At 42.5% G+C, this 25,231-nt stretch overlaps 1 protein-coding gene across 2 annotated transcripts in view; it reads right to left on the reverse strand.

The window, feature by feature from the left end:
• The window catches only part of LOC132822205 (transcriptional regulator QRICH1-like), a 76,711-nt gene that overhangs the window by 30,449 nt on the left and 21,031 nt on the right, over positions 1 to 25,231 (reverse strand). For both annotated transcript variants that reach the window (XM_060835282.1, XM_060835280.1), the window contains exons 2-5: positions 17,519 to 17,830; positions 8,103 to 9,080; positions 4,613 to 4,784; positions 3,090 to 3,244 (exon numbers count right to left, since the gene is read on the reverse strand). In XM_060835282.1, the coding sequence (XP_060691265.1) occupies positions 3,090 to 3,244; positions 4,613 to 4,784; positions 8,103 to 9,080; positions 17,519 to 17,809 (1,596 nt within the window). In that variant the 5' untranslated portion in view covers positions 17,810 to 17,830. The remainder of the gene's footprint in view (positions 1 to 3,089; positions 3,245 to 4,612; positions 4,785 to 8,102; positions 9,081 to 17,518; positions 17,831 to 25,231) is intronic.

Genomic DNA, 25,231 nt, shown 5'->3' on the forward strand with positions numbered 1-25,231 from the left:
AAATTTGATGGAGAGAATATGGAATTTTCTACCACAGACAATAATATGGATGACATTTAGAATGTTTGGGTAATGCAGCACAGGAGGTGGCCATTAAGTCACTGAACATGGAGGCAGACCCAATTGTTCAACCAGTCCATGCCAACAATAATCTCAAACTAAACAAGTCCCACTTTGCCTATGCTTGGCCGATATCCTTCCAGTGCAACGATGACAGGATACTGGATAAACACATGAAATGGAAAGATGCTGCTGACAGTAAGAGCCGAGGTAAATTGTATAAAAAGTTAATTTGCAGCAGGAACACAAAGCAGGAGAGCTGGAAAATTATAGGCCGATTAGCCTAACCTCTGTTGTACTTAAAATTCTAGAATCCACTGTTAAGGATGAGATTCTTGGAAGTGCAGGATCGAATTAGAACAAGTCAGCATGGATTTAGTATGAGGAGATCATGCCCGACAAACCTGTTAGAATTCTTTGAAAAGGTAACAAGGAGGTTAGACCAGGGAAACCCAGTGGATGTGGTCTATCTAGACCTCCAAAAGGCCTTTGATAAGGTGCCTCACAGGAGGCTGCTGAGTAAAGTGAGGGCCCATGGTGTTTGAGGTGAGCGACAGTATGGATTGAGGATTGGCCGTCTGACAGAAGGCAGAAAGTTGGGATAAAAGGTTCTTTTTCAGAATGGCAACTGGTGACAAGTGGGGTCTGCAGGGTTCAGTGCTGCGGTCACAGCTATTAATTTCATACATAAATGATCTGGATGAAGGGACTGGAGGCATTCTGGCGAAGTTTGCCGATGATACGAAGTTAGGTGGACAGGCAGGCAGGACTGAGGTAGTGGGGAGGCTGCAGAAAGATTTAGATTAGGAGAGTGGTCCAGGAAATGGCTGATGAAATTCAACATGAGCAAATGCCAGGTCTTGCACTTTGATAAAGAACACAGGCATGGACTATTTTCTAAACAGTGAGAAAATTCCTAAAGCCAAAGTACAAAGGGATCTGGGAGTGCTAGTCGAGGATTCTCTAAAGGTTACCTTGCAGGTTGAGACCGTGATTAAGAAAGCAAATGTAATGTTGTCATTTATTTCAAGAGGGTTGGAATGTAAAAGCAGTGAGGTGCTACCGAGACTTTATAAAGCTCTGGTTAGGCCCAATTTAGAATACGGTGTCCAGTTTTAGGCCCCAAATCTCAGGAAGGACATACTGGCACTGGAGCAGGGATTCACACTGATGATCCCTGGAATAGTAGGCCTAACATACGATGAACAGCTAAGAATCCTAGGATTGTATTCATTAGAGTTTAGAAGGTTGAGGGGAGATCTAATAGAAACTTAGAAGATAATGCATGGCTTAGAAAGGGTGGACGCTGGGAAATTGTTTCAGCCAGGCAGGGATTCTAGGACTCGAGGGCATAGCCTTAGAATTAGACGGGGTCAATTTAGAACGGAAATGAGGAGACATTTCTTCAGCCAGAGAGTGGTGGGCCTGTGGAATTCACTGCCACGGAGCACAGTTGAGGCCAGGATGTTAAATGTCTTCAAGGCAGAGATTGATAGTTCTTTGCGAGATTAAGAATTTAAGGGATACGGTGAGAGTGTGGTTAAGTGGCGTTGAAATGCCCATCAGGCATGATTGAATGGTGGAGTGGGCTCGATGGGCCGAATGGCCTCACTTCCACTCCTATTTATTATGGTCTTGTGAATGGCCAGTTTGTTTGGGTGTAGGCGAAAACGCAACGGGGGTACAGTGCACACGAGATGGCCATGTGATGCATCTCAACAAGTTAGACCACAGGGAAAAATCGAAGTGCAACATTGTGGGCGGCACGGTGGTTAGCACTGCTGCCTCACAGCGCCTGAGACCCGGGTTCAATTCCCGACTCAGGCGACTGACTGTGTGGAGTTTGCACGTTCTCCCCGTGTCTGCGTGGGTTTCCTCCGGGTGCTCCGGTTTCCTCCCACAGTCACAAAGATGTGTGGGTCAGGTGAATTGGCCATGCTAAATTGCCCGTAGTGTTAGGTAAGGGGTAAATGTAGGGGTATGGGTGGGTTGCGCTTCGGCGGGTCGGTGTGGACTTGTTTCCACACTAAATCTAATCTAAGTCTAATCTAATCTAATCTAATCAGTTTGGTGAAGGTAGCCATGTGCAAAAAGCAAGAGTTGCCCCTTTAAGTGCAGCTTCCAGAATCCAGGGCAACAGAATCAAGGAAAGGAGGGTGACCACCCAAAATATGAGCAAACCATCACTGAGCAGCTCTTGAAGGCATTAAGACGCCAGTTCATCAAAAGTGAAGACTCTCAATCTCAGTTCTTAATAAGACTTCATGACCTACTGTGTCATCAACATCTGGAGGGATACGGAGAATATTTGTGAATTCCCACATGTGATCAATATATTTGATGCGCCTTAAAAAAGGTGTTCGATCCCAGTTTGTTACCCCTGTTTGCCTCATGTTAATTCTGGACGTTAGAATATCTATACAAAAAATATATAGATAGCACATTAGACAAGAGCAGAAGTTGCTGTAAAAGCTCAGCAAGTCCGGCAGCAGCTGTGAAGAGAGATCAAAGTTAACATTTTGGATCTGATGACCCATCCTCAGAACAAAGAATGAAAATGTTAACTTTGATTTCTCTTCACAGGTGCTGCCAAACCTGCTGAGCTTTTCCAGCAACTTCTGTTTTTGTTTCTGATTTACAGCATCCACAGTTCTTTCAGTTTTTACATATTACATTATATTGCTGTTCCAACTTTATTATACAAAGTTTAATATTTGTTCTAAAAGGTGGAATTTTGTGGTTTCATTCTTTAAATACGTAGCCGGATCTCTCATTTTAATTAAAGAATAGTCACTAACCAGATTGTAATAGAAACATGGTGGTCCAGTCTAGGATCATAATATATACATTGGGAACATCAGTCATGTGAAAGCAACCACTGTAATCCAATAGTAAAATTGGCATCCTCTATCCTTTCCCATTCAAAAACAGATACATACAAATGGACCATTCTGACAATCAAATCTTACTGAATAGCAGAGATTGAAAATTCAGGGTTTCAATGGCCATATTCAGACAACAAGTTGTACCTTTTGTATGCAGAGACATATGTAGTACACCATGTCAGGGCTGTATGCCTCACCCTCTGGATTTCGTGCTTCTTTTAGCATAAGACACAGCCCATAATTCAGTTCTGCTACAGCTGATGACAGGAGATCTTCCTGGAAGCGCAACGGCTGACGTCCTCGGAGGGGAAGAAAATGGCATTATTAGCCAGCATATATGTGACTACAGAAGTCAGTGAGTCAGAGTGCTGAAATCACTTGACACACAACTGAGATAGATGTGCAGGGTACACTGGGAATGGGTCTTCTTTACAGAAATTAAACAGAACAAATACATGAATTCGTTTCACATCTCACCAAATGCTGGTTCTTCTAAAGGTGGAATCTATACCATCCAAAAGGGAGAAAAAGTCAGGGCAACATTTTGGCAGGAAGGTTTGTTTTCCCCAAAACACTGGCCACAAAAAAAAGGAGCAGCAAATGGTTTTCACTCACATGCTAACGTTTTCTCTTTGCAAACACAGTCACAGCAGGACTTTTTTTCCTCGATTTCAATTAATTCTAATCAAAGTAGCGAGCAAAGATTGAAGAAACAGTGTGCACGCAAGATTCCTTATACACTCTGGGTTTACAGCAATTTGTTTTAATGTAAAACACTGCAAGGAAGCTGTAACTGCTTTCAACTTTATAGTTCAGGACTGTGCCCCATGTAAACCAGAAGGCAAAACAATATACCAGTTATCTGAAGATTAAATAGTGAAAAATAAAAAGGTAAGCCAGAGTTCAATGAAGGAGAGAGCAGTTAGCCGTTTTCATCAGGAAAAAAAAGAACAAATTTAACCTAAGAATGCACAACCACAGACTTCCAGAGAGCTTGGCAGGAAGATATCGGTCTGTGTCTTCCATATACATTCAACATTAACACAACTGAGACACCACTATTCTGAATTTCCCAATTGATTTGTCCTTTTAAAGGAAACAATTCAACACTGAACTTTTCAATAACCACAGCTAGAGCTTTGGAAATACATAAAATTAAACACCCACATTTGTTGGAAACAAATTTTTAGATTTCCCTCTTTTGAGAAATGTCATCAAGATATTCTGCTCATATAAAATCCCTTCATGTGTTAACAGAATAATCATATATGTGAGCGCAGTGAGCAAACTCAAAAGCGCAACTTGAGGCCAACAGCCATGTAACAAGTCAGCAAGTATGGCACACACAGGAATGCTGAGTCTTTCAGAGCACTTTTAGCCATGCTGCTACCCCATAGGGATTGTGGGTAGAGTGTTTGTTCTCTCGTTATCTTACAGAGCTCTAAGCAAACATTTAGTTGAGAAAGGCAGGAAGATATTTGATGGCAGGTCTAAACCATAACAGGCTCAAGTGGACAGGGATTGAATCTTTGACCAGAGTTTGAAGTTTTCCCTTTAGACTTTTAACTCCAGATATCCAAAGTCTCACTCCCCAACCTGAAACACTGTTGCATTTCACCGCTTGACAACATTCTTTGATGTGTTATTTCAGGTGTGATGCTACTTACTACCAATGGGAGCTGGCCTGTTCTCAGACTCCTTCTCAAACTCCGCATTCTTGGTCTCTGCCCAACTTTTCCAGACGCCAAGGCCTTCCTCCGGTTTCAAGGTATTCGGGAGAAGCACCTCTGGAGGTGGCGGAGGTGGAGATTCCACCTCAGCCACCTGCACTGACTGGGGCTAGGAACAACAAAAAACAGAAATGCTTTCAGGAGGATTCCAAAACCACAGTAAATTATGAAACATTTATTCCACTTGAACAATAATGATAGAAAATTGGAAGAGATTAATCAAAATGTTTGCTACATATTTCAAGCTGCTTTAATTTCTAAGCATTGAATACATCAGGCCCTAGGAAACATTTATTTAGTTGAGTTTCACTTTTTTTTTCTAACTTTGCTCCATTAGAATTTTGGATTTTAAAGTAGAACTCTTTTCTTGGAAATAGATCTTGAATATATAAACTGCTCTTGTAGAGTGAAGACACCTGGTGTTTAGCAGCTAACTTACTAACAAACTTAAAAATGATATATTTTGCACTCAGTTAAAATTGGAAGGCACTATGGGTTTGCAAGGGACAGCCACTAAAATTGAGAGTTGGAGATCTTAAAAATTACTTGGCAAAACACTAGTGCATGAAACAAGCAGGAAATGTGTTGCACAGAAGAACTGTTTCTGAATACAAGGAGTTTGGTTTGTCAATAAGTTCCAATTCCTTGCAAGACCGAATTGGTAATTGTTTTACCAACATATTAATAATCTGCACCTTTGGGCACAGGGCATAATTTCAAACTGCGAGTGAAACTAAACTTGGAAGCATTGTAAACTGTGAAGAGGACAGCATAAAATTTCAAGGACAGATGTGCTGGACAAATGGGTGGATATATGACAGATGAAGTGAAATGTAGGGTGATACACTTTCCAATGAAGCATATAATGACTTCGTTCAAATCAAAAAGGGCAAACTTTAAAGAGGGTGTCAGAGCAGAGGATCCTCAGTGTGTACTGGCATAGGTTATTGAAGATAGTAGGGCAGATTGAGAGGGCAGTTAATAAAACAGAACAGTGGCACAGTGGTTAGCAATGCTGCCTCACAGCGCCAGTGACCCGGGTTCAATTCCCGCCTGAGGTGACTAACTGTGTGGAGTTTGCACATTCTCCCCGTGTCTGCGTGGGTTTCCTCCCACAGTCCAAAGATGTGCGGGTCAGGTGAATTGGCCATGCTAAATTGCCCGCAGTGTTAGGTAAGGGGTAAATGTAGGGGTATGGGTGGGTTGTGCTTCAGCGAATCGGTGTGGACTTGGTGGGCCAAAGGACCTGTTTCCACACTAAGTAATCTAATCTAAAAACAATAGTATACGAGGCTTTATTAACGAGGCACAAGGAACAAGAGCAAGGTGTTGATGTTGAACTTGTACACAGACACAAGTTTAACCTGTGCTGGAGTGCTGTATAGAATTACAGGCGCCACACTGAATGAAGGATATGAAAATATTGGAAAGAGTGACGACGATTACGAGAATGGTTACAGGAATGACACACACTGATACAATTTTCCTCGGAAAGGAGACTGGATATTCAAAATCAGGAGAGGTCTGGACAGAATAAATATGGATAAACTTTCCAACCTGTAAAAACGATCAAGAGTGCAAGAACACAAATTGAAATTAACTATTAAAAGGGACAAGAAGAAAAACATTTCAAGTGCTTAGGGTCTGGAGTGTACTGCCTGATGGTACAGTGGAGACATTCAAAAGGGAAATAGATATTATTTCCCTCATGTTTACAGAGCCATGCTGACTTGTTATCACCATGATTTTGCAAGTTTATTTCCACTCAAGGGAATGTTTGAAATCCTATAGTAGTATGTTATTACTTTTCAAAATTAGAAAAGCCACAAAATACAAATCTCATACTTTCATTATATACAGATACAAACACAATGGCAAGATATAATCTTAGAAGTCTAGGGGACAGTAAAAGGCCCTTTAGCCCATTGAGGCTACACCAGTCAAATCCTGATGAAGGGCTCTGGCCCGAAACGTCGAATTTCCTGTTCCTTGGATGCTGCCTGACCTGCTGTGCTTTAACCAGCAACACATTTTCAGCTCTGATCTCCAGCATCTGCAGACCTCACTTTTTACAGCAGTCAAAGACAAGCACCTAACTATTCTAATCCCAGTTTCCAGCACTTGGTCCACAGCCTTGTATGATGATGATATAGTGGAAACGTTGCTAGACTTACAATGTAGAGTCTAAGGAAAATGTTCTATTAAATTAACAAATCTAGAAAAGTGATTGTGAAGCCATTATTAATTGTTATAAAAATGCACTAATTATTCACTAATGTCCTTTAGGGAAGGAAACCTATCATCCTTACTGTCTTTCGCCTATATGTAACTCAAGACCCACAACAATGTTTAAAAAATAAATGCTGGCAATCAGAAGCAAAAACAGAAATAGTTGGAAAAACTCAGCAGGTCTGACAGCACCTATGGAGAGGCTGGGTGGGAGGCAAATGTTCTGAAGAAGTGTCACTGGAACCAAAGAGTTAACTCTAGTTTCTCTCCACATTTGCTGCTTGACCTGTTGAGACTTATTTCAGCAATTTCTGATTTTGTTTAATGCAAAGGGCACATTGGCCTCCACAGTGAGAGGCTTTGAGGACAGGAACAGGGATGCCTTGTTGTAGGGAAGGCCCTAAGATCTTGACGAGACCACACCTGGAATTTGTATTCTTATCTTTCAGCTGTGGTGGAAATGCATTCAGACTGATTCCTTGGAGGGCAAGACTGACACAGAGAGACAATCATTTAGGGCTATATTCATGGGTGTTTAGAAGAATGAGAAAGGAATGTCATAGTAATCTATAATATTCCAAAGGCACTAGTCAGCGTAAATACAAGAAGCATGTTCCTGACGACCAGGGAACCCAGAACCAGGGGTTACAGTTTAGGATTGAAATGAAGAGAAATTTCTTCACCCAGGGAGTAGTGAGCCCATCACAGAAAGTGATTGAGGACAAACTTTTGAATGCTTTCAAGAAGGTGTTATGTATAGATCCCATGACTAAAGAGATCCAAGGTTATGGTGAGAAAGCAGGAACAAAGTACAGAGTTGGATGATTAGCTATGATCACACTGAATAGTGGAGCAGGCCCAAATGGTGGAATTCTCAAATTTTCTGTTCCAAAATAAATTGTTGGCAGGGGAATTGGACTAGGGTAGGGACCACACCAATCTTCTCCTTGCCCAACATCCATAAGTACAGACTTTCAAGTGAAAGTCACCCACTAGAAACCAATGGAAAAGAAATCCATTTTATTTCCTGCACATTCTTTAATCAGAAGACATTTAACATTCACTCCTGCTTGAGTCAGTTCGACATAGTTAACAGTTCCACCATAGACAATCCCAAGCAAACAAATGATGCACTGTTGGTAGATCACAGCTGCTGTGCTTTTTCAAAATGTAAAAGCAAACTGCTCATCTCTCTTACCTGTAATTGTTGTTGTTGTTGTTGTTGTTGTTGTGGCTGATGTTGCTGCTGGGGATCCCACAGCTGCATTGACTGTGCCTGTGTCTGGTATGGACCTCCCACTGCTTGTACTGCCACTGGAATATGAATGTTGCCATTCATGAACTGTGCTGGAAAGATGGTATTGGCCAATGTATGAACCACCTCTTCGTGAGAGTTCTTCATCACAGATCCAGAGGTCACCAATTTATCTTTATCATCCTCCAATTTCACAGCTGTTACAGCTGTAGGTGAACTGCCAACTTGCACTACGTTATAGGCCTCCTGAGGGATGGTCACATGTGTGGCAGCTTGCTGCTGAATATCAGTACAAGGTTGTGTAGAATAAACTGGTATAGCCCATGTTTCCCCACTAGGGCTGGTAATTGTACCAGCTGCTGTTGTGTAGAGGTGACCGCTGTCCACTGTCAAAAGGTCAGGTCTTAGAGACACATACCCTTGTTGCTGCCCCTGTGGAATAGCTAGCACTGTGGCTACAGGCTGCCCGGTAATAGTGTACGAAACAGTGATTGGCATGTCCACCTTGCGCTTTTTGACTGGCTGGAGTACGTTTGATGTACTGGACCGTCGTTCCCCTTCACGGGGGGATCCTTGTTGTTGAGTGGGAGAAAGCGAGCTCACTGTTTGAATCTGAATTTGTTGAGTTTGGCCAGAGACGAGCTGAGCTTGAATATGCTGGTGCTGAATGTGTTCATCAGAGATTTCTGAGGTTTGCATTTGCTGGGAAGGCTGAATGTGCTGCACAGAGATCTGAGTAGCCTGAAGCTGCTGAGCTGTGGTAGGACTATGCATGGCCTGAATTTGTGAAGACTGCTGCTGTTGGGCAGTGACCGGTTGTGACTGTACCTGTACCTGAATCTGATCAGATGATGGATGGAGCTGGGGAGACAGCTGTTGTGTGGTGACGTGCTGGGGTGATTGCTGCACCTGAACCTGAACCTGGAAAAAAAACGAGACAAGCACATTCATTTGGCAAAAAGGTTCAAAATTCTATCCTTTAAAACATCCTAGCCATTTAAAAACACGAACTGAGATCAAGAGTAGCAAGTTTAATATATAGTGAAAGTTTACCTAAAATGGATTCTACAATGAACTTGAACAATCGTGAAAGCTTTAGCTGAATAATTAGTAATTTTTAGGTTAACATCCCTCACTTTATTTAAAAAGATATATGCCTTTTCTACTTAGATGTTTAATGCATCGTGTAAAAAAAAAAATTATAGGAAAGTAAAACAATACAATTCCAACCAATCTAATGCACAGCCTCAGAATTAACTAGACAAGAGGTATATCTATAAACACTCAATGCCAACTGCTTCGATTGTCCAAGAAGCCAGTCTGTAACGGACAATGAAAGCTACAAAAAAAATGACAAATGCTTTCTTTCACTCTCTTTTACCAAATGATCAGCGATGCCTGGGAGGCTATGCTAAACATTGGCAACCTGTCAATGGGGAACATTGTAGCCATATCTAATGCTGAAACCCACCTAAAGTGAGTTTCTTCTATACACACAAAAATGTTGGGCAGGAAAAGGAGTGACCTATTAAGCTGAATGATTGTGGACCACTGTGACTCAACACTTCCCATTCCTCTGGTCATATACATTTAAGAGCAAGATTTTTAAAAACCCATGACCAATAACTGGAAACGGTATCTGGAAAAATTCTCTCCCACCTAAAGGATTTAAACTTGTTTATGAGATCAGACAGACCAATTGTTATTCCTAAACCCACTAAACTCCCATGTTGCAATTTCTGCCTCAGTAACCTCTTGTGGCAGGGAATGGGAATGCATGACAGTTCATCTATTCCTATTTTATCTTAAAAAACATGCTGCTCCCCACACAATCAAGACATGTTGCTGAGGCACTTCATTATTTCATAAATTGAGTTGACCAAATCTGTACTAAAGGAAAATTGAAAGAGTTCTAGCGGCTTATTGGATGGCATGCAGCAGCTTACTCCTGCTCCTAATTAATTTGTTTGTGTGTCCTTGGTTCAGATCTCAGAAAGTTTAACAAAAAAAACTGAATTTTAACATCAAAATACTTGATGTCTTTTAGCACTTCTAATATTTGTTCTGTGTACTGTTAGACAACAGAAACCATTGAGGTTTATTCCTTTGGCCATTTGCTTTATGAAATTACATATGGAAGGCTACCAGATTCTGTGCCATTGGACAGCTTTCCATCTGCTCCATCAAGAGATATAGATTAGAATTTTTATAAGTCTTGTCTTTATTGATTACCGCTGGTATGTCTTAGTTGATGAATGGGAAGATGATACAAAAGATACAATTCTGATTCTTTGAGTTCAATTGTGCAGCGAATTCTTATAGCTTTCGAACATTCCAGTTGTTATTTCCACTCCCCAATCACTAGCTGATGTGTGTACTATCTATAGGATGCACTGCAGTAATTTGCATGGGCTACTTTTGTAATGTATGAGTCTTGTAACCTCCATCATTTATAAGGGTAGCATATACATGGGAATCTCCTCTCCAGGTCATACATCTTTCTGACTTGGATATATGTTGTGAGGACTGTTGAGTAAATTTTGTCGTTGCGTAGAATGCCAGATTTTTGCATATGTGGAATCTTGCATTTTTTTTTGAATGGGTACAACAACTGGGACCTTTTTTCTAAACGTTGCTCACTTGGCGTAATCTGTGAGCACAATGAAAAAAGATACAGCTTTGGAATAGTTCATATTTGTGTTCAGGCACAGTTTATTGATTTTTGCAATATTTAAAATTCTTAAAGCAGTGTGTTTTTTTTTTAGGAAAGTTGCCTTAAATAGCACACATTTTGGATTTACTTTGGCGTAGGCAGCCATTGTGAACTCCAAGTGTCTTAGCTACAGATTTAACAGCAGACTTTAAATATTCTAACAATTTCAGAAAAATCATTAAAACCCTGAAGTTTGGGATTTTCAAAGATAAGTAAATCAAATTTTCCTTCTCCTTTTTTTGTGTACACAGTTCCTTTCCTAAAGCATGTGACTTATTGAAGGATACAGTTCATGTATGTATCCCTGTACAGTGAATATCAGTAAGCTATGTAACTTGTTAGATAGGGAGGACAGCGTGAGCCTTTTTCCTCGGATGGTGATGGCTAGCATGAGGGGACATTGCTTTAAATCAAGCGGTGATCAATAAAGGACAGATTAGATTAGATTAGATTAGATTTACAGTGTGGAAACAGGCCCTTTGGCCCAACAAGTCCACACCGACCCGCCGAAGCGAAACCCACCCATACCCCTACATTTACCCCTTACCTAACACTACGGGCAATTTAGCATGGCCAATTCACCTGACCCGCACATCTTTGGACTGTGGGAGGAAACCCACGCAGACACGGGGAGAACGTGCAAACTCCACACAGTCAGTCGCCTGAGTCGGGAAACGAACCCGGGTCTCAGGCGCTGTGAGGCAACAGTGCTAACCACTGTGCCACCGTGCCGCCCACGATGTCAGAGGTAGTTTCTTTACTCAGTAGTAGGAACGTGGAACAGCCTGCCTGCAACAGTAGTAGACTCGCCAACTTTAAGGACATTTAAATGGTCATTGGATAGGCATATGGATGAGAATGGAATAGTGTAGGTTAGCTGGGCTTCAGATTGGTTTCACAGGTTGGCACAACATCGAGGGCCGAAGGGGAATGATCTACGCTGGAATGTTCTAATTGCTTCAACTTGAGACATTCCAATGTTCAAATGTGAACATAAGGCCCTTCCCCCAACTCACCACTCACTATGTGGAGTGATCAAAACTCAATACCTGTCTCCAGATGAGTTCTAACTAGTAATCTGTTTAATGACAGTGACAACCTTTGTTTTGCACTGAAAGGTCTGATTAATACAAACCAATATTATGAACATTATTTGCAGCTTTTAGCACAAGTACCAAACTATGAGATGATTTGCACTCAATATTTCAACCTGTTCTTCTCAAATTGTTTGCGCTGTTTCCCACACGCATCCTGCGTTGTTCCTACCAACATTCTTCTCACTAGGTACATTTAGGTTTAATATCATCTGCCAAAGTGTGGCACTTTGCCCAATTTATCTGACTTATCAAATGGCATTTCTCTGCAAACTTAATCATTAATAATGGTAAGGCAGGCAGTAAGAATATAGAGTCCCTTTGATGCTGGTCCAAAATCTCAGAACTGCTTAGCATAGCAGTGTGAATGTCCCAAAACTATACAACTGCAGCAGTTCAAAGCTGAGACTCACCACCACCTTCTCCAGGGCAATAATTGTTGCCCTTACCAGGGGCTTCCATACCCATGAATGAATTATCAATGGGTCTTAAACCAATCCCTGTAAGATGGTAACACACACGAATTTTATAATAATAATTTGGGGATGTTAGCATCACACGCTATGCAGTATTTATTGCCCATCACTAACTGCCCTGGAGAAGGTGGTGGTGAAGTACATACAACACCCACAGCAGTCCGTATGCTGTGGCTACACCCAACCAACTGTTAGGAAGGGAGCTCCAAGACTTTGACCCAGCACCACTGAAGAAACAGAGTTAGATGTCAGGATAGTGGGGGGAACTTTCAAGCGTGGGTGATACTCCCTGCACATACTGGTCCGGTTCTTCTGAGTGGTAGAGGGTACAGACTTGGGAGATGCTATCAAAAGGAATCTTGGAGAGTTCCTACTGTGCAACGTGAAGATGGTACACATAACTGCTACTATGCATCAATGGTAGAGGACATGAGTGATGAAGGAAGTGGAAGTGGTGTCAGTCAGTTGGGCTGCTTTGACCTAGTATTGTTAAAACTACACTCATCCAGGCAAATTGGAGAGCATGCCATCACACTCCTGACTAGACTGATACAAATGGTGCATAGACTTGGGGGAAATCAGGGAATAGTCACAAAATTTCCAGCCAATGTTATGCTGGTGGATTAGATCCAGCAGTTGGATATCTGAAACAAAAAAGTACAGGTCTATGAAAAACTGTCCCAAAAAACGTGAACCAAAAATTGAAAGCGGTCAATTACTTGAAACCATTTTCCTCCAGAAACATTTCATTCTCACTTGTCTCAGCTGAACAAGTAAGGTGTCAAAGCTCGTCTCCTCTTCTATTCTGAAATACTTCAGAACTTAAAAACACATTAATATAGCTTTCAAAAATGCAGTTCGGTGAATAATTAATCACTGTGTAAAGAGCATTTTCTAAACCTTAACTAAACAGACGATTAGCCTTTGTTAAATTATAATTAAAAAAAATACACAATTACTCCTATAATAAGGAGTCATATTTCGACTCCAGAGAGGTTGTAGCATTTCACTGAAAACTAACATTGGCAAAATGGGAAGTTTAGTCAGTTAGTGGTTCTGGTCTCAACCAATGAAATATGTCAACTTGTCTCAGAGGACCCAAGTTGAGAGATTACAAATTCCACACACATTATGAGTAACTAAAAATCCAACAACTATTGGCATGTAGCGCAGGAAAGAATGATTATCCAAAGTCACCCAACATGTTGAGAAGCATGGACATAAGAAATTGTCAAGTGGATACAAAAGATTTTGCACCACTACTTATCCTGACCAATATGCCTTGCTCAACATCACCAGTAAATCCAGATCATTTGGTTATTTGTGCACTTGTTGCCTACTGAGGGTTTGCTCAGAATAAATTACTGACAAGAGCTACTCACAAGGTATAGAATACAGACATATTGCACACAAAAGATATGAAAGGAGGAAAAGTTTGCGTTTCTATCAGGCCCAAAGTTGTTTTGCAAACACTTGTGAGGCTTACAATAACTGCTTGCGTGATTTGATCATAACCAATGATTTCCTAAACATTTTTAGAAGGTTGATGCTGGGCGAGGAAATGGTCAGCTGATGGAAGCCACAGTTTTATAAATACGATAATAGGTAACATGTCAAACAAAATTACTGAAATGTATACCAGTTAGTGGCCGTGATGTCAGGCCGCCAGAATTGAAGCCACTATTTCACAACAATACATAAGAAACAAACGACAGGCAAAAGGAGACATTGGGCCACTTCAAACTGATGCTGGAAGCCTAGTGGTGGGAGATAAGGAAATAGCAGGAGAATTTAAGTACTTTGCGTCAGTCTTCACAGTGGAAGACATGAGTAATGTCTCAACAAGTAAAGGGAATAAGGGGGCTGAGTTGAGTATGGTTGCCATTACAAAAGAGAAAGTGCTAGAAAAGCTAAAAGGTCTTAAAATTGATAAATCTCCTGGCCCCAATGGGTTGCATCCTAGAGTTCTGAGAGAGGTGGCTGAGGAAATAGCGGAGGCATTGGTTGAGATCTTTCAAAAGTCACTGGAGTCAGGGAAAGTCCCAGATGATTGGAAAATCGCTGTTGTAACCCCCTTGTTCAAGAAAGGATCAAGACAAAAGATGGAAAATTATAGGCCGATTAGCCTAACCTCAGTTGTTGGTAAAATTCTAGAATCCATCATTAAGGATGAGGTTTCTAAATTCTTGGAAGAGCAGAGTCTGATTAGAACAAGTCAACATGGATTTAGTAAGGGGAGGTCACGTCTGACAAACCTGTTGGAATTCTTTGAAGAAGTGACAAGTAAGTTAGACCAGGGAAACCCAGTGGATGTGGTCTATCTAGGCTTCCAAAAGGCCTTTAATAAGGTGCCACACGGGAGGCTGCTGAGCAAGGTGAGGGCCCATGGTGTTCGAGGTGAGCTACTGGTATGGATTGAGGATTGGCTGTCTGACAAAAGGCAGAGAGTTGGGATAAAAGGTTCTTTTTTGGAATGGCAGCCAGTGACAAGCGGTGTCCCGCAGGGTTCAGTGTTAGGGCCGCAGCTGTTCACATGATATATTAATGATCTGGATGAAGGGACTGGGGGCATTCTAGCGAAGTTTGCTGATGATACGAAGTTAGGTGGACAGGCAGGTAGTACTGAGGAAGTGGGGAGGCTGCAGAAGAATTTAGACAGTTTGGGAGAGTGGTCCAGGAAATGGCTGATGGAATTCAACGTGAGCAAATGCGAGGTCTTGCACTTTGAAAAAAAGAATACAAGCATAAACTACTTTCTAAACGGTGAGAAAATTCGTAAAGCCAAAGTACAAAGGGATCTGGGAGTGTTAGTCGAGGATTCTCTAAAGTTAAACATGCAGGTTGAGTCCGTGATTAAGAAAGCGAATGCAATGTTGTCATTTATCTCAAGAGGATTGGAATATATAAGCAGCGTTGTGCTACTGAGACTTTATAAAGCTCTGGTTAGGCCCCATTTGGAGTACTGTGTCCAGTTTTGGTCCCCACACCTCAGGAAGGATATACTGGCACTGGAGCGTGTCCAGCAGAGATTCACACAGATGATCCCTGGAATGGTAGGTCTAACATACGAGGAACAGCTGAGGATCCTGGGTTTGTATTCATTGGAGTTTACAAGATTAAGGGGAGATTTAATAGAAACTTACAAGATAATACATGGCTTGGAAAGGGTGGACGCTAGGAAATTGTTTCCGTTAGGCGAGGAGACTAGGACCCGTGGACACAGCCTTAGAATTAGAGGGGGTCAATTCAGAACAGAAATGCGGAGACATTTCCACAGCCAGAGCGGTGGGCCTGTGGAATTCATTGCCATAGAGTGTAGATGAGGCCAGGACGCTAAATGTCTTCAAGGCAGAGATTGATAAATTCTTGCTGTCACAAGGGATTAAGGGCTATGGGGAGAATGCGGGTAAGTGGAGTTGAAATGCCCATCAGCCATGATTGAATAGCGGAGTAGATTCGATGGGCCAAATGGCCTTACTTCCACTCCTATGTCTTATGGTCTTATGATCTAACTAATTTTGCAACTAAATCTACCCAACCAGTTCCTCATGCCACCTTTGATTCCTTTCCATGCCTTTACTTTCTCCTATGCCACCATAACCCAGTAGAGAAGTTCAAAGTCAGCAAATAACTTTTTCTGTTTGATATGGGAAGATGGCTCAGAGTATAAGGACAGACTCCTTGCTTTCAGACAATACATGGTCAGAGAGATTTACTGAGTTTAGTGGCATCAGTAATTGCATTACCAAGCTGCTTCTGTTTAACTGAGTTTACAGTGGGGGTATACTTACGGTGCAGTCATCCACTGAAGCAATTCAGTGACCTAAATGGATCATGTTTGAAATAGAATGGTCAAAAGAACCAATGTTCAAATTGAGAAATTGGCCAGGGATTCTCTACTGCTAGCTATAAACAATCTACTGTAAATGGTCCCACTCCTCATGTACTGTGCTTTGCCATGTTCAAGACTGCTTTCAATCCATTTTCAATAACCCACCCCAGCCACTTCAAGTTTTCACCCAAAAGGCCTATCCTCTGTTGACCAGTGAAGGACACCTTGGCTTGGTTCTGTTTTTATCTGTTCGATTATTGGCAAATCTCCAGAAACAGCTGCAAATGTGTTGCTGGTCAAAGCACAGCAGGTCAGGCAGCTTCTCAGGAATAGAGAATTCGACGTTTCGAGCATAAGCCCTTCATCAGGAATAAGAGAGAGAGAGCCAAGCAGGCTAAGATAAAAGGTAGGGAGGAGGGACTAGGGGGAGGGGCGATGGAGGTGGGATAGGTGGAAGGAGGTCAAGGTGAGGGTGATAGGCCGGAGTGGGGTGGGGGCGGAGAGGTCAGGAAGAGGATTGCAGGTTAGGAGGGCGGTGCTGAGCCTCATCTTCCGCCTGGGAACCCTCCAACCACAAGGTATGAATTCAGATTTCTCCAGTTTCCTCATTTCCCCTCCCCCCACCTTGTCTCAGTCGGTTCCCTCAACTCAGCACTGCCCTCCTAACCTGCAATCCTCTTCCTGACCTCTCCGCCCCCACCCCACTCCGGCCTATCACCCTCACCTTGACCTCCTTCCACCTATCCCACCTCCATCGCCCCTCCCCCTAGTCCCTCCTCCCTACCTTTTATCTTAGCCTGCTTGGCTCTCTCTCTCTTATTCCTGATGAAGGGCTTATGCTCGAAACGTCGAATTCTCTATTCCTGAGATGCTGCCTGACCTGCTGTGCTTTGACCAGCAACACATTTGCAGCTGTGATCTCCAGCATCTGCAGACCTCATTTTTTACTCGAAAATCTCCAGAAACAGTTTTGGCTCCCATTTCTAAGACTTATTTCTGAAGTGCCCCTCAACCCCAACCAGTTCTATACTTGCGAATATCTGCTGTCACTTGGTAGCATCTGCAAACACTTGCAAAGTTCCCATGTGCACATTTACCACACAACAGACAGACAAGGATACGTGAGCCTGACCTGCAGCCTCAGTTTTAAAGCTAGTTATTTTTAACAATTAATTTTTAAATTCAATTTCCCACTATAACAACCAAATATATAGTATAAAAATCTTAGTATATTGCACTCATACCTGGATCTGCTGTGCCTGTTGTTGGATCTGATGCTCCTGCTGTTGTACAGTTGATGTTACAGGACATGCAAGCTCAAGCAGGGAGCCAGCCACCTCAGTGCTGTCTGTGTAGATACAGTTGCCACCCTGCTGGTACACAGTCATGGTGGCCTGCTGGAATTCCTGTAGAGCCTCTGGTCCTTTGGCAGCTAGTGATTCCAGGAATTCTTTCATTCGATGTTGGGGTATAGTACGTGCTTTCAATCGAATATATTCCTCAAATGACATAGTGTTATCCAACGAGTTATTCATGGTTACAGTTTCCCTGGATTCCTAGATAAAGGTTTAGAAAAACAAAAACATATTTAATTTTTAAAGAATGATTTCAACTTGAAGATGTCCTAAACCACAACTATGGAAGAGAGCAAGGTGTTTCCAGTACTGACAAATCAGCACAGCAGTATTAGTCAGTCAGTACTGATGGGCACAAATTCGAACCTTATTAAGACAAGAATTTTCCCTCAAAATCCACCACAAAACCTAAACTTCTCAATTAAAAATGGATTAAGTATTTTAAACAGACCACATTTTGATTAGAACTTGTCTATTCAGTATCATAGATACAATCAGACACCATGGTTTGAGTCATAGAGTCAGATGTATAGCATGGAAACAGACCCTTCTGTCCAACTCATCCATGCAATTTCCACTGGAGTCAGCTGTGGGGCTACCAAGTTTGCAGTGTTCACCTCAGCAGAGGCTTCATGTGCAAACAGGCTACTGGGTTAATTAAACACACACTGATATTATTGCCCAGAAGTATTTTTAAAAAATTCTTTGAAGGAATGTCCAACATTTATTGCCCGTACTCAACTGCCCCCGAGAATGTGACGGTGAGCTGCCTTTTTGAACTGCTGCAGACCAGTGTGTAAGTAAACCCACGCTTGCAGGGTTTTGACTAACTTGGAAATAAATCACATTCATTCACTGTCAGAGTGGTAGAGCTGGGAGAATTTACATTGAATGGTTCACTTCTATTCCATTCAGATCTTCAGCTCCACACTTCGATTCAATTAGATCATGACTGAACATCTACCTCAATGCCAGTCTCCATCTCCCTCATGTTTCACACCTACTCAATGACTGAGTTTCCACAACTCTGATGTACAGAAATACAGATTCAAACTTCCCTTCCAATGAAGAGATTCCTCATTTCAGTGTTTAAGAGAATGCCCCTTAGTTTGGTATTATGTTGCTGGCTTTTAGCCAGTAAAACACTTCATCTACATCTACCGTGTAACACATCTAAGAATTTTGAAAGTTTCAATGACAGCATCTCTCTCTCCCCGAAACTCAGCTGCTTTAATCTCTTTTCATAAATCCCACTCTACCAGGGATTAAATTTGGAAAACTTCTGATGCACTCCCTCAAAAGCCTATCATAATGTATACCCCCTAACAGTACAATACAACACAGGTTTAGGCTCTTTGGTCCACCAAGCCTGTCAATTCCTAATCCTTACTTAGACCTGCTACCGATTGCCTCTGGGTGGTTTCTGTCCCTCTGTTTGTCTCCTCTTCATGTGTCAATCAAAATACACCTTAAACATTACTAACTTGCCAGCTTCCATCACCTCTTTGGCAGTGCATTTCAGGTACTCACAACCCTGTGTGTGAAAAATTTTCCCCCATACTTCTCTCCTTAACTTCCCCCTCTCACCTTGAACCTGCACACTCTTCAGTTAACTTTTCAACCCAGGGGTGAATAGCTCCCTTAAAGAATACCTCTGATTCTCAATTAAAAGTCATAGTTTACAACAATCGCTGAAGGAAAGATGAACAGGTTTAAAATGGCTTTTTCCTACACTGTCTGGGATAAATTAGAACACTCAAAGATTCTAAGGGAAAGCCTTACCATACATCGTTAACTAAGGAAGTTAAGGGTAATAAAAAATGAAAGAAAAGCATTTTAATTCAACAAAGGTGCATCAGAAAATTGAACAAAATATAAAATAACAAAATGATGAAAAGATTACGGAGGGAGAAATTACAGTATAAGGCCAAGCTGGCTAGAGATATGAACTAGATCAGTTTCTATAAGCATTTAAAAAAGGAAGTAGTAAGGGAGAATTGATCGTGTATAGGAGTCTAGGGCCTAAATAATGAAAAAACTGTCAATGAATTCAACAGATATCATGTACCTGTCTGTCTAGCAAACTTTTTTTAAACTTACTCAATTTTTAATTGTGGACTGAACTGAGAAAAGAATAGTTTTAAAAACTAAGGATGGCTAGAGGGTCACTGCATGTCTGAAAGGAGTTAATCAAACACTCATTGTATGCATCATTTATATGGTTGCTTATTCAAGCAATAACTGACTTTTAGTTTGCAATCAAACTGGAGCCAAAGAGTTACTAACTAAAAGCACTGGTTGGCAACAGCGAGCAGATTGGTTTTCAGCAGGCTGAACAATCTGGAGCCATGTACAAGACAATGAGAATCCATCAGACCATGACCAGTTTAGGACTCTCTCTCCATCCTCACAGAATCAGTACAGTGCAGACAGAGGCCACTGAGGCTCACTGAGTCTGCACCTCCAAAGAACAAACTACCTGAACCCACCCATCCCCATAACCCTGCTGGGTGTTTTACTCCATTGCTTAACCACCTAACGTGGACAGTACAGGGCAATTTAGTAAGGTCAAGCCACCTAATCTGTACATGTTTGGACTGTGGGAGGAAACCCAAGCCCCAAAGGAAATCCACATAGAAATAGTCACCGAAGACTGGAATCAAACTTGGACCCCTTGTGCTGTGAGGCAGCAGTGTTATCTATTGTGCCACCCTTAAACCATAACCCTGTACTCTGTAGAAAACGCACCATTTGCCAAGGTTTGCTGTTTTCTTCCATCAAACAATCCGCTGATTGAATAAACTTCAAATTTTGTCAAATCAGCCTTTTATCACGCAGTGGCAAAATGTTTTCTTGACTAGCTTATTTACAACTTTCATGCATTCCTTCATTATTACTATCTTCACCTTCCCCATGTTTTATTAAAAATCATTAAATCTGTTTTTCTAGTCAACCTACTCAGAGATGTTACAACACACCTCTGGAGCAGGTGGGACTTGGACCCACACCTTCTGGCCCTTGGGTAAGGATAGTACCATTGCACCTCAAGAGATTTTAAAGACTTCTGTCTGGTTCAATCTTTTCTCTGTAGAGAGGGAGCCACCACCTATTGAGTTTTTAGGTAGGACCTCATATTTAAAACAACACTTAAATCTGCATATCTCCTCTAGTGCCTCTATACCTTTTAATAACAGATATCAAACTGCACAGAGTATTTTGTATGATCTAAACAAAGCTTGATACAAATATAACCATTTCTACTGTTAGAATAAATGCAGGTGTTATCTGTTGTTTAAAAATCTGCACCAATCATCAAAATGTCATGATGCATCTGCATAGCGAGATCCCTCTCATTCCTCTACTGCATTTAAATAGAATTTCCAAGAAGCCTATCAAATGTCTTATTCTTCTTATCTAAAACAGGGATCATGCAAAAAATGTAAATAATAGCCGCAACATGGGAAACAGACTTTCAAACGGTAATCGAGGAAGTGCACAACCAACTGCTGGTCACATATCGACATCCAGCAATACAGCAGGTCCACCTGACAGCTGCAGATTGAGCAGAGCCATTTGACTCTGATCTGGTAATGATCCTCCAGGGAGAGCAAACATACTTCAAGTTTCCTGCTGAGTTCTGTGCTTCAGTGAATGTGCTATTTTATACACATCCTACTCAAAAATTATTTTAAAATCAATTGAAGATGGATGGACCAATAATACAAATGTCACTGTTACATTATCCATGATCAGGACTGATCTTGTCACACCAGAGAACATCAGTAAATGAAATGTCATTGGAACAGTGATAACAAAGCCATAGCATGAAACGTTTTAAGACAGGTTGTAAGCTTGCTCATTGAGCTAAAAGGTTTGCTTTCAGCCGTTTCATCACTATGCACGTAACATGATCAGGGACCCTCTGGTGAGGCTTCATGGGAAGCTCACTGAAGATGTTATGCAGCATGGTGACGAAACATCTGAAAACAAACCTTCCAGCTCAGCGAGCAAATTTACAACCTCAACCTGAGCTACAAATCTTAAGAATGGAAACAAGAATTTTTTGAATAGTGTCCTGATGCAACTTCGTTTGTGTTTTGGGGTGGTTGCTTTCATAGTTTAGGACTTGGTCTGTGTGTGTGGCTTTTCTGTATACCTTTGTACTGAATTCAGCACAAAGGTATACAGAAAAGCCACACACACAGACCAAGTCCTAAACTATGAAAGTAACCACCCCAACACACACAAACGAAGTTGCATCAGGACACTATTCAAAAGGGCCACAACACACTGCAGTACACCAGAACTGCAAAAAGAGGAAGAAGAACACCTATACAAGGTATTCACCAAAAAACGGATATCCGCGCAATTTCATCAACAGATGCCTAAGGGAAAGACAACGGAACGAGGACATGCCGCATCCCAAAGGACTAGCCACACTACCATACATCAGGAGCATTTCCGAACTGACAACCAGACTGCTGCGACCACTAGGACGCATAACAGCACACAAACCAACAGCCACTCTCAGACAACAACTCACTAGGACAAATACCCAATACCCAGCATGAGCAAAACCAACGTACTATACAAAATCTCATGCAAGGACTGCACAAAACACTACACAGGACAAAGAGGAAGACAGCTAACAACCCGCATCCATGAACACCAACTAGTCTCGAAATGACACGACCAGCTATCCTTAGTAGCCACACAGGCAGATGACAAGCAACATGAATTCGATTGGGACAACACTACTATTATAGGGCAAGCCAAACAGAACAGCCAGGGAACTCCTAGAGGCATGGCACTCATCCACAGATTCCATCAACAAACACATTGACCTGGACTCAATATACCGGCCACTGCAGCGGACACCAACTGACAACCGGAAGTGCCAGAGACAAGCCACTATAAATGCCGGAGGAAACATCACAGAAGCGCTTCACAGGAGGCTCCCAAGCACTGAGGATGTCACCTAGAAAGGGGACGAAATGTTAGCATAGAGTACAATAGGTGAGTGGGGGAGGGATGAAGGTGATGGGTCAGGGCAGAGGGAGTATGGAGTGGATAGATGGAAAAGAAGATAGGCAGGTAGGACAAGTCATGGGAACAGAGCTGAGCTGGAAGTTTGGAACTAAGGTGAGGTGGGGGAAGGGGAAATGAGGAAACTGTTGAAGTCCACATTGATGCCCTGGGGTTGAAGTGTTCTGAGGCGGAAGATGAGGCGTTCTGCCTCCAGGCATCTGGTGGTGAGGGAGCGGCGGTGAAGGAGGCCCAAGACCTCTATGTCCTCAGGGGAGTTGAAATGTTGGGCCACAGGGCGGTGTGGTTGATTGGTGCAGGTGTCCCGGAGATGTTCCCTAAAGCGCTCTGCTAGGAGGCGCCCAGTGTCCCCAATGTAGAGGAGACCGCATCGGGAGCAACGGATACAATAAATGACATTGGTGGATGTGCAGGTAAAACTTTAATGGATGTGGAAGGCTCCTTTAGGGCCTTGCATAGGGGTGAGGGAGGAGGTGTGGGTACAGGTTTTGCAGTTCCTGCGGTGGCAGGGGAAGGTGCCAGGATGGGAGAGTGGGTTATAGGGGGGCGTGGACCTGATCAGGTAGTCACGGAGGGAACGGTCTTTGCGGAAGGCGGAAAGGGGTGGGGAGGGAACTATATCCCCGGTGGTGGGGTCTTTTTGGAGGTAGCGGAAATGTCGGCGGATGATTTGGTTTATGCGAAGGTTGGTAGGGTGGAAGGTAAGCACCAGGGGAGTTCTGTCCTTGTTACAGCTGGTGGGGTGGGGTCTGAGGGTGGAGGTGCAGGATGTTGACAAGATGCGTTGGAGGACATTTTAACCACGTGGGAAGGGAAATTGCAGTTTCTAAAGAAGGCGGCCATCTGGTGTGTTCTGTGGTGGAACTGGTCCTCTTGGGAGGGAATACAGGATGGCATTTTTGAAAGAGGTAGGCGAGTCTAATTCAACGCCAGGTGTATCCGAAATAAGGTAGGTGAGCTTGCAGCATAGACTTCGATGTGGTAGCCATTTCGGAGACATGGATACAGCAGGGTCAGGAATGGATGCTGCAGGTTTCAGGGTTTAGATCTTTCATTAAGATCAGGGAGATGTGGCTTTGTTAGTCAAGGATTGTATAACAGTGGCTGAAAGAACATTTGACAAGGATCCGTCTACTGAGGTGGTATGTGCTGAGATTAGAAACAGGAGGAGGGGTCAACAGACAATAGGTGCAGGTGGTGGTCATTCTGCCCTTCAAGCCTGCACCGCCATTCAATATGATCATGGCTGATCATCCTTAATCAGCATCCTGTTCCTGCCTTATCCTCAAACCCATGATTCCACTATCCTTGAGAGCTCTATCCAACTCTTTCTTAAATGAATCCAGAGACTGGGCCTCCACTGCCCTCTGGGGCAGAGCATTCCACACAGCCACTACCTCTGGGTGAAGAAGTTTCTCCTCATCTCTGTTCTAAATGGTCTACCCCGTATTTTTAAATCTGTGTCCTCTGGTTCGGTACTCACCCATCAGCAGAAACATGTTTTCTGCCTCCAGAGTGTCCAATTCTTTAATAATCTTATATGTCTCAATCAGACCCCCTCTCAGTCTTCTAAACTCAAGGGTATACAAGCCCAGTCACTCCAGTCTTTCAACGTAATGTAGTCTTTCAAGAGAAGAACACTAATGAGATGTGGGGATTGTTCAAGGAGCAGCTACTACGTGTCCTCGATAAGTATGTACCAGTCAGGCATGGTGCAAAGGGCCTTGTGAGGCAGCCGTGGTTTAGTAAGGAATTGGAATCCCTTGTGAAAGGGAAGAAGGCGGCATATGTAAAGATGAGGCGTGAAGGTTCAGTTGGGGCGATAGAGAGTTATAAGGTAGCCAGGAAGGATCTAAAGAGAGAGCTAAGAGAAGCGAGAAGGGGACATGAAAAGTCTTTAGCTGGTAGGATTAGGGAAAACCCAAAGGCTTTCTATAGGTATGTCAGGAATAAAAGGATGACTTGGGTAGGTATCGGTCCAGTCAAGGATAGTAGTGGGAAGTTGTGTGTGGAGGCGGAGGAGATTGGAGAGACACTAAATCAATACTTTTCATCAGTATTCACTCAGGAACAGGACACTGTTGCTGATGTGAATATGGAGTCACAAATGATTAGAATGGATGGCCTGGAAATATGCAGGGAAGAGGTTCTGGGAATATTGGAGAGGATGAAAATAGATAAGTCTCCTGGGCCTGATGGCATTTACCCTCGGATCCTATGGGAAGCTAGGGAGGAGATAGCAGAGCCATTGGCCTGGATTTTTATGTCGTCATTGTCAACGGGAATAGTACCAGAGGACTGGAGGATAGCGAATGTGGTCCCCTTGTTCAAGAAAGGGAGTAGGGATAGCCCTAGTAACTATAGGCCAGTGAGTCTGACTTCAGTGGTGGGCAAAGTCTTAGAGAGAATGGTAAGGGATAAGATTTATGAACATCTGGATAGGAATAACGCGATCAAGGATAGCCAGCATGGTTTTGTGAAGGGCAGGTCGTGCCTCACAAACCTTATTGAGTTCTTTGAGAAGGTGACTAAGGAAGTGGACGAGGGTAAAGCAGT

This window comes from Hemiscyllium ocellatum, chromosome 14 (genome assembly GCF_020745735.1).
Source record: "Hemiscyllium ocellatum isolate sHemOce1 chromosome 14, sHemOce1.pat.X.cur, whole genome shotgun sequence".
Taxonomy (NCBI): domain Eukaryota; kingdom Metazoa; phylum Chordata; class Chondrichthyes; order Orectolobiformes; family Hemiscylliidae; genus Hemiscyllium; species Hemiscyllium ocellatum.